This window comes from Lepidothrix coronata, unplaced genomic scaffold (assembly GCF_001604755.1).
Source record: "Lepidothrix coronata isolate B3197 unplaced genomic scaffold, Lepidothrix_coronata-1.0 Scaffold84, whole genome shotgun sequence".
NCBI lineage: Eukaryota > Metazoa > Chordata > Aves > Passeriformes > Pipridae > Lepidothrix > Lepidothrix coronata.
This window is the reverse complement of record NW_016690264.1, coordinates 3,137,086-3,147,080: the sequence shown is the minus strand read 5'-3', so window position 1 is coordinate 3,147,080 and position 9,995 is coordinate 3,137,086. Positions and strand designations below refer to the sequence as shown.

Genomic DNA, 9,995 nt, shown 5'->3' with positions numbered 1-9,995 from the left:
TGCAGAAAAAAAGCAGACAAAAGTTCTCTGTGCTCCATCTCTCTCTCAATTCCTCACACTTGTTTTCAGACTAACAGGTAGCAGTAAAAACATCACTGCTGTTATTAAGCAGTTATTCTACTAGATGAAAGACATAACTCAAAGCTCCCTCATTTTCTATTTGTACTAGTCTTTGAAGAGAGACTTCTCTCATATGGGAGCAAGCTCAAAATGCAGAATATTCACACAAAGTGTCCAATTTTGCCAGTGTACATTAATATGTGCTGTGATTGTAGCATTTCCAGCTCTTCAGGAGAAATTCTCATTGGCATGAAAGCCTTCTGTGAAAATAAAACACGGAAGTACATATTGAGCTCATCTTCACTCTCTTCCCTTTCAGAGGAAATACTCAAATCCTAACAGAAATACCAGAGATCAACTGAAACAATTTAATGTTCCTGGTGCATGTGGATCAACTGTTCTCTGAAGTAATCAAAACATAACACAGTGGTTTCTAACTTACCCAAATCTGCTTTTTACACTTGCCAAAGATGTGAGTCAATTTATTATCAGAAATACTGGAAAACCATTCCCTGGGTCAGAACCCTGTTTCTTACATGGATAGACTGCCAGGAAAGGAAAACTTGGCACTTTGCCAAAGGAAGAACATGACCAAGAACAGTTCAAATAACCATTTTATGGTTGAAGGGGTCAAGCAGAAGCTGTAGGACTGGCACACCAACCTGTCCCCAAACAGATCAGGTGAGCTGCTGTAAGAGCACCAAGAGCAGCTACTCATATGAAATGGCTTCAAAGAGATGCAAGAACTGCAGAGAACAAAGCCAAGATTTTTGTCTGGAATTGCAAGGTGAGGCTGAAGAGGCTATGCAAGTAGTTGTACAAGATGCAATAGGGAATTGACCACAAAAACAGAGGCCAGGACTCTGCAGGGAATACAAATACAACAGTAACACCTGCAGTGGAAAAAGGCACATGTTTGACAGAGAGGGGGAGCAAAAAAGACACAAAATGCTTGGATGACTAAGTATTATTAGGCCAAGATTCCATGTCTATCTTCAAATTTTGGTCTGGTTATTTTACAAGGGGGAAGTATAGGGGGAGAGGTCACCTTCCTTTCTTGAAAATTGTTAAATTCCTCAAGACTCACTGTTATTGAAATAGAGCTGCTGACAACATCATGCAATTAAACTCTTGTGAGACTGATAACAGACAACGATACTCTTACACCCGAGCTCTGCCTTAAAACATAAATACAGGGTTCAGAACGGTATCTGACTAGCCATAAGCATTACATATTGAACCTGGTAATTAAGAGCATGATTCCAAAAATCTTCATATCCATTCATTTCAGCTAGTCAGTCCAAACCAAGCTGTCCTTCCCTTCTTGACATGAGTGGTGAAAAGGACATCTGAGTTCACACAAAGGTACCCATATGTAGTTACATCTACAGATTAAACTGTTCTGCCCAACAGTGATATATTTTCCTGTATTTACTAGAAAAAATCACTTAAGACAAGTGCTCAGTTGTCAGTAGGCCTTTCCAATATACATGCTGGAAGACATTGCCTGCACACACACGTTCTACTCATTCATGCAGTTGTAAGAATAAAACACTCAAACAAGAACTTACCAAGGGTTTTTACAGGGACATTTTTGTTAAAAGAGTGTGTTAAAAGGAATAGGAAGTAAATCAGATGCTGTAAACTTGATGCCTGAATTGAAACAAAAACTTAATTATGAATTTAAAGTGACAGTAATAGTGCAAACAGCATTAAAAACTTGGCTGAGAATGGGATGCGAACAAAGAAAATCATTTTAGTGAGGTTTTAAAGATGCTGCATTTCATTAAAATAATCTGTAGGAACATTCAGATTTTTTTCTTCTATTCCCTCCCAATACTAAGTTCAAGATTTGCATTCAACTTTCCCATTTAGAAACAGAGCATCTTTAAAGAGATAAATCAGCATTAGCTTACTTTTCCGAAAATTCACGTTCAAAATGATGCATGCTCTATTGAAGACAGCAGAGAAAGAGAGAGGACACAAGTTAATCATCCGGTTCTCGTGTCAAAGTAAGAAAAACAGACACTGTTAGCTGAAAAGTTAGTACAAAAGTCAATATATTCTTATTCACTGACAAATACGAGGACAGTGGATTGACTATTTCAATATACATTTACAATACTTTGTCCAATTCTGAATAACGAACCACTATTTTCCACACTCTAGGCAGTATTATACTTGATCACCAAATACAACACAAATGCTTCCAGCTGCACATGCCATAATTCAACCTTTACAGGATTAAAGTGCATTTAGAGAGATTTAGCAAGGAATCTGCAGGAAGATTAGCCACAGGAGATGAAATCCATTCAGTTCAAGGAACACTTCCTGCTGTATTAACACCTGTATTTACACTTATGAGTCAGAGACACTCAGGAAAAGCACTTCCTAAAGCATTCAAATTGTCTTAGAGAAAGGTGAAGGGCAGGCAAGATGCACTATATGGATGCTAATGAAACCTATATTGTGCTGAAGGATTTAGAATAACTGGCACAGAAAAGATTGTTAAGTACAACTCTCACTTTGTTCCTGCAGAAAAGCCCAGGAAAGCAAAAGTAACACCCCACAAACTTTTCTCTGTTGTAAAACATCATGCTGGTATTTTATGCTATTTCCAGTGGACACCTTTCCCCTCAAAGCAGGCCATGCACTCAATCCTACAGCTGCAGCTGCCATTAAAAAAACAGTGAAAGCCAACCACTATTTTATTTCTTAGTCTGTGTTCCATCAACTATACCAAGCACTCTGGTGCAAGCCAAGTCTCACAAGGCCTTTGTTCAGAGACAAAGCACCTCTCAACGTGTGAGAAACCCCTGAACAGGTTCTTCCCCAGGACATGTCAGCCTGGAGCCCCTTCCCCTTTGGTCAGTGTCTCTGGCTCTGCACATACCCACACACCACACTGATTTGGTTGGTTACCAAATGATGGCAAGAGCTTCTGCTGGGTGCACTTTTCCTCATCAGCCTCAATTTTGCCTTGGCATCACATCACCAGGATGCTTTGAGATGCCCTGATTCTAACATGACCACAACCAAACCACACAGGCAGACTGAAAGCCTCATGCCCTTTTGAGAATCATCTCACCACACTGATACCCACAAGCAATTTTGGTTTAGAGGTAAATACCCTTAGTAAGTACAAGGAAACTGGAAGAGAGAGAGGCAAGCTACAAAGGCATCACTTGTCACTAAGTCCCACCATGGGGCCAGTGAGTCTTTCATTGAGCCAGTAATAGCATACCTGCTTAGAGCAGCTAAAATTACAACACTGCTGGTGAAAAAATTCAGCACACTAGTTTTCTCTTAGAACTAATATCCAGAATTTCTTCTATTAATTCTACTCACAAAAGCATTCCTGAAAATGTGCCACTTGCCTTTACACTTCATGAACAACATCCAAGCCATCAGCTCACTCAGCCATTTGAGTCACATCAACACATAAACCTGCATCACATGCTTAAAACTTGAAAAAGCTTTCAACCAAGTTCCAACAAGTCCAAGTTAAAACATAACTAAAAGGTAGTTTTACTGAAAAAGAAAAAATTGTTTGCATCTGTCCATTTTGGAGGCACAAGGTTTTCTTTTGCATTTGCAGCTACTTCTTTATTAAATGTGTAACAAACCCTCCAGCTAACACTGGGTGCATCCTGAGAGCAGCACTGTTACTGTGCAACACAATAACACTAATTATTTTGTTTAGGCTAACTGGGAGAAATTAGTTCCTAAAATACACATTTCTCATACCCTCACCTTGAAGGAGAAATTACTAATTTGAATTTCAGCATGACTGATTTGAATTACACCAGACTGCAGTGTCCTTTGAAAGATCATTCACAGCAAACACAAATTTGATTGTATCATGTTAGTTACTGAGTTGTTCTGTGTAGAAAGTTCCTGGGACTAGAAATCCTATGGCATGAGTCACCATAACAAACAGCGATGCTATGTACTGCTTCCCCTCTAGAAATGTTTGCCATTGCTCCTCTTCCAGCCTTTCAGCCTGAAGAACATCCACTGTTGCTCAATTTGTTTGTTACTCAGATTTGTAATGAAACTTTCAGAGTATTTCTACTGGTCACTCAAGCAGATTCTTCACCACTTCGCATCACCTGTCCTAAACATTAGCAAAACTGCACAGCTACCCTGCAAACTGAAAAACAGAACTGGTCAAAAATAATAAAGATATTATTTTTAACCCAAATCAGTCTCTGACTCGTTTCTATGAGCTCTGCTGGGTTATCAATGGGCTGTGGCACAACTGGGGAGATTTACACAGCCTAAACCACTGAATTTGTCACATCCAAAATTCTGAAAATACATCACAGCAGTACAGGAGTAAAGAGACAATACACAAGGGATGAACAAGCAGTATTTCAGAGTCAACAGACCATTAACACCAGAACAAATGCATACTGCAACATGAGGCCCAAAATATGTCTGTAAAGTAGCAATGTCAGTAGGCCTGCAGTAAAAGAGACTTTGAAGCAAGCACTTACACTCTATGGATAAATCATATCATGTATATGTCAGGAAAGGTTATTAAATTAAAAAGAAAACTATTAAAAGGTTTTCTATGGCCCTCAAAGGAGAGCCATAGAGAATGGCTCACATGCCCACACTCAGGCTGACACAAGATAATTGTCATCTCCGTGTTCCATCCTTGAAAACCACCATCCCTTAGTCATCCTCGGAAATAACACCCACCACTGAGCAGCAGAGGGGAATAAAAAAACCCAAAACCATAAAATAATGACTCTTGAACTTACCTGCTGTAGAGGGCGGAGTGGGGGATGATGGAGATGTTAAAGGGGAACTTGCCCCAGATCCTGCTAAATAAAACAACAATCTAGTAACTACAGCTGTGACATGGCAGCTCAACAGTCAGACAAGACAGGTTGTTGGAAATAGGCCAACTTTATCGATTGAAGATCCAATCCTGCTTCCATTGAAATCTTGGGAAAGATTCCCATTCATAGGAACAGTGTCACTTGGACCCAATCTGAACAGAGCAGCTTTATAGTACAGAGCATCAGAAGATCTCCAAACACATAGGAAGTGCATTCAACATTATTCCTCTATGGGAAACACTTCTTTTCTGCTGCTTAGGCTGTTTGATTTCAGCATCCAAAATCTGTTCCCCTTAAAAGTTGTGCCACTGCATGGATGGCATCCATCTCTCCTAAGAGATGATGTTCAGTCAGTTGCTGTACTCCACAAGTTACTCTGATATCTATCTACTCCACAACAAGCTGCTTTTGGACACATTTTAGCCAAGCAAGTCAGCTCTTTTATCTGTTCCATAGTACTAACCATACCTTCTAACTAAATAAAGACCTGTCAAAGGCTCTGTTGTTTTGGAATTTGGCACCGAAGCAGCAATTAAACAGATAATTCTCTCATTCATCTTAACACCTTACTATGTAATACAGATCACCATAAAGTCTCCCTGAAGACTCCATTCTTAAATAGCCCATATAATGAATATTGTTATTCAACTCAAATATAAAACAGAATAAAGAGACTGATTGGTTTGGTTTGGGTTCTTTTTTGAGGAATGGGACACAAACGAGAGGAAACATTATTTTAAATTAAGCAGCTGAAAATCTAACATTGACAATATTTTTAAGCCCTCAATTTATCTATTGCTAAATACCCAAAGCAGTGGTTATCAGGCTTTGGTAGTCCAATATTAGTATGTAAACTGATGGTAATCCTGGATCTTTTTGGACAGAAAATGACAGTAACAACAAAAGAAATGACACAGATGTGTAGAAGCAAACTTTTCTCTCTGTAGTTACCTGAGTTATTTGAGTTGCTGTATTTTGCTGAGTGTTCTTCCCCACTTTCATAGGCAGAACGTTTTGACTTCTTTGAAAGGAAGCAGAGAAAACAGAAGATGGGAATGAATAATCACTTTCTGTTATAAGGATTGAACTGACAAACAGATTTCTAACAGCCATCTGCTGTATCACACAAAGTTTATCAGTAGTGCAGACAAACACAGGACAGAACAGAGCCACGTACCTGTGGCTAAACCTATCCATGCTAAACATTCAAAAAATATACACATCTTTTTCTGTGTGAGAAACCCATTTAAAGATTTCTTACTTTTCGTGCTAAGATCTTCCTTTTCTTTTTTTCTTCTTCAGAGCCATGATGAGATTGAGCTCTTGTCAGCCTTCTGTGCTGGTGAATCTTCAAAATGAAGGAAAAAATAGAAAAAGAACCATGTTAAGATCTTAAATGTTTTCAAACAACACGTTTGGGGTACAAGAAAATATGCTGTAGTCAGTTTGTTTAGATTTATTTTTTCATTTTTAGCTTTTATCTTTACTGTTGCTGGTAAAGGATGGAGGCTCATACTGCAGTTAAAATTATCCTTTAACTGCCTGTGAAGCTGCATCACTTAAAACAGTGAAATGCCACACAGTCAACAGCTGTTCTACAAGTCCTCATACTGCATTTTTAGGAAAGCAAATCTGTTGATGAAAGCCTATATTACTCAAAATCAATTTTGAGTAAAGACTCATTTTCTGTACGTAAAAATGATAGAGGAAATGAAATATCTGTAGGAAATAAAAAAATCCAGACATTACCAATTTCTGTTCTTCTGTTAATCGCTTTTCTATGCATTCCTTGGAGATTTTCAACGCCTCTTTTAGCTTGGTAGGAATCTAATACAGAATGGGGAACAAAAACATGGCACAAAATGTGATAAAGGAAAACAAAACTTGACTGCTCACACCTCACCACTCATCTCATCACATTGCTCATCTAAAGCCCCAAGTTCTGGCACCATTCCTTTAGTGAATAGAAAATAAGACTCTAGATGCATCTTTTTCCACTCAGAAATAACAGCAGGGACAAAGAAACTCTAAAGGCCGGGACAGGTGACTATTTTGATACTGCAGTCACATCCCCAAACTGCCATGAGGCTGACAAGACACATGGCACATGTGTTCCAGGAGAAGTGCCCTGGGGCAGCTCCCCAGTGGGACCAGATGTGGCTCCCAAAATGCCCCAGCACTAGGGTGGGCAGCAATGTGCTGATGGTCTCACGTAGCAAAATCAGCTTCACAAGGTGCTTCCTCTCACTGCAAGGGACCCACATTACTTGGCAGCCTCTGCTCAGATAGAGCATCATCATTAGCGACACAAATGGGCTCCAGGACAGCAACTGCACTTGAACACTCATGGGTCACATCATGGCCCCTTTCTAAGGATACAATTCAGCACAGGAATCCAAATACTGCTGGAAAGAACAATAAAGGCAAATAAAGCCAGTTCTCCTCTACCTTCTCTGTCAATTAATGTGTAGATACTCACAGCCTGGCACTTCCATAACCATCAGCAAATCAATGTTCAACTCTACCTTAAACTGTGGTTTCTCAGAGTTTGTTAGCAGGACGTCACTGAATAATCTGTGAGTGGATAAAAACATAGGAATATTATTTCCAAGAGATAGGGAAAACCACAGCAAAAATACTACTGGTACTGTTCATTTAAACCCCTCTTTCTTCCTTTCCTTTTCTAGGCCACAGTTTAGTTTTTTCCACAGGTTTTTATATACTGCTTTTTATTTTCCAAGCACCGCTGTAATATTAGCAGCATCCAACACTCAGAATGTAGTCACTACTGATGGCAGAGAAAGCAAGTTTATCTGAGATATTTTGAAAGTTGCTACAACAGGTACAATTATCTAAGGCAGAGAAGAACAACTTTTCCTTAAAAGCATATGGATTCTTTAATCATAAAAGATCTCCAGGGGTTTTATTTTAAATTTCACCTAAGCAAAATCATTGTTCTTGTTAGGAAAATTCTCTTAGCACAACTATTGTTTTAGTATTAACAAGAAACATGTGAAAGGTCAATGAGTGAACTTAACATTTGACAATATCTGCATTCTTGCCTGCACTCCCCAAAAGGCAACTAAAGCAAATAATCTAATATTTTTGTTCTCCCCTCTATGGTGTCAGGAGCAATGCTTAATCCTTTTCCATCCAAAACAAAGACACTAGAGGGCAATGGTAGTCTGAAAATAAACTGGTTAGTCTATTTCAAGATACTTTGTCCTGGAGAACATACTAGAAAACTGTCCCAGAGAGATCTCAAACCCGGCTCCAAGATAAATATTTCTGAGATCTTTTGTTGCTGTTCACTATGGAAAATTATCATAGACTTCTACTAGGAAAAACAAATTCAGCTCTAGAATCAAGTTAATTAAGGAGAGTATTCCATGAAAAATTCAGAAATAAAGCAGACTTGAAAATACTTTCAAAAAGCCACGACAATTCATCCTTGTTTACAGGGCTTTCTGATCCTTTCTGATTACATGTTCTTATGAAAATAAGAGAAGTCATAATTTGTATGGCTATAATAAATAGATATTTAAATTACATTAATTGTTTTAAATTACATTCATGCCATTGCACATCTACATAGAACACTTTCGTGAGGAGTATTGGTATGAAGGAGATGTAGTATAATATCTTAAATATCAGGTGCAGCTGGGCATGGATTGTTTGTTCAATTTCTTTTAAGACTTGTATATTCCTGTATTCACAGAGTTTTCTTACAGTATTTTTCCCCTGTTCACAGTCTCCTCTCCACCTTCCACCTCCTTCAAAAGCAGAGGAAGGGAGGAGGAGAAGGAATTGAAAGATGCAGTGACTCCCAACCAGGAAATTTGAACCTGAGAGCATATTCTAAATGCACTGCAATCTGTGTGTTGTGAGATCAGACCCAGATTTAGGTATGGAAAATCTGTCATTTATTAGGTCCTGACTCTGGCACCTCACATAAGGAAAAATAAAAGAACTTCCCACCAGAACTGTGGTTCTGTGGCTCAGCACACTGGTGATATATCACAGCACAGGGACAGCAATTTCCCTGGAAATGCTGTGTCTCAACTGCAGGCAGTTGTGATCTCCACTCACTCACATGCTGACAGTGCTCCCTTCCTGCATCCTGGCCTTTCCCCACTGCCCCTCCCTGCCCTCACCCCTTCACTGCATCCTGGGAGGACAGCCTGTTAAGGAAATTTAGTCTGTCTATGCTTCAGAGAATCCCAAAGCCAACCCTGCAAGAAACCAAACAGAAGTTCCACATAGCATTTCATACTCAGAGCAAGTCTAAATGTCACTGCTGAGCAAAGCAAGAGATCTATTTCACCAGTCATAAGTAAACTGATAGCAAAATCTACTGAAGTAGGTCTGAAGGAGACATGCAAAAAGACTTACTCTAAATCTTTTAAATCAATCTGTACATGATCTTAGTCATGCTTGCATTACTTTAATAGCTGGATTAATTTAAATCATGCTAACTAAAGTGTATTCATAACAGCTCCAACACACCAAGAGACAAAGAAATGTTAAAAGCACACTCATCATGTTCACAAGGGATGGGTTCTACAAAGCCTATCAATTTTAAGCTTCATTTGGGACACATCCCTCAGAACAAGGAGCAAACCTTTCTAAAAAGAAACAAGAGCAAAAAGGTTCTTCCTCCTGAAATAATTAAAAACATTGCTATGAGTATAAAACAAGTAGAACAGGACTTACGGCATCTGTAAGAGCCGTGAGACAGTTGGCATGCCATTCTTCATAGCTTCACAGGTCAGAATGGATTCCAACACTGACACTACCAAAGAAAGAATAAGAATGAACACATTTTTGCACGGCAGGACAGCAAATGATTTAGAATGAACGTCTGTGTGATGTTACCCTAAGTATTGCATCAACAATGCAGTGATGAAGTTCTGTGGCATGTGTTTTTTATTATAGCGTTACTATTACACACACAAACTTTTCAAGAATGTTAGACATAAGGCAAGGAATCCAGGCATCTCATTACTTACTAAACACTGCTTTATCACTCAGCTAAAAAAATAAAAAGGTTTTACTTACACACTACATATATTTCATGAAGAACAC

The 9,995-nt window shown here is 38.9% G+C and overlaps 1 protein-coding gene across 4 annotated transcripts in view; it reads right to left on the bottom strand.

Annotated features, from left to right (window-relative positions):
• PXK (PX domain containing serine/threonine kinase like) overlaps positions 1 to 9,995 on the bottom strand; it is a 35,047-nt gene that overhangs the window by 2,342 nt on the left and 22,710 nt on the right. The window contains exons 12-18 of one of the 4 annotated variants that reach the window (XM_017820586.1): positions 9,624 to 9,702; positions 7,436 to 7,484; positions 6,660 to 6,737; positions 6,172 to 6,258; positions 5,862 to 5,931; positions 4,830 to 4,892; positions 1,632 to 1,713 (exon numbers count right to left, since the gene is read on the bottom strand). In XM_017820586.1, the coding sequence (XP_017676075.1) occupies positions 1,658 to 1,713; positions 4,830 to 4,892; positions 5,862 to 5,931; positions 6,172 to 6,258; positions 6,660 to 6,737; positions 7,436 to 7,484; positions 9,624 to 9,702 (482 nt within the window). In that variant the 3' untranslated portion in view covers positions 1,632 to 1,657. The remainder of the gene's footprint in view (positions 1 to 1,631; positions 1,714 to 4,829; positions 4,893 to 5,861; positions 5,932 to 6,171; positions 6,259 to 6,659; positions 6,738 to 7,435; positions 7,485 to 9,623; positions 9,703 to 9,995) is intronic. The other 3 variants (XM_017820587.1, XM_017820584.1, XM_017820585.1) reach the window with 3 other exon arrangements.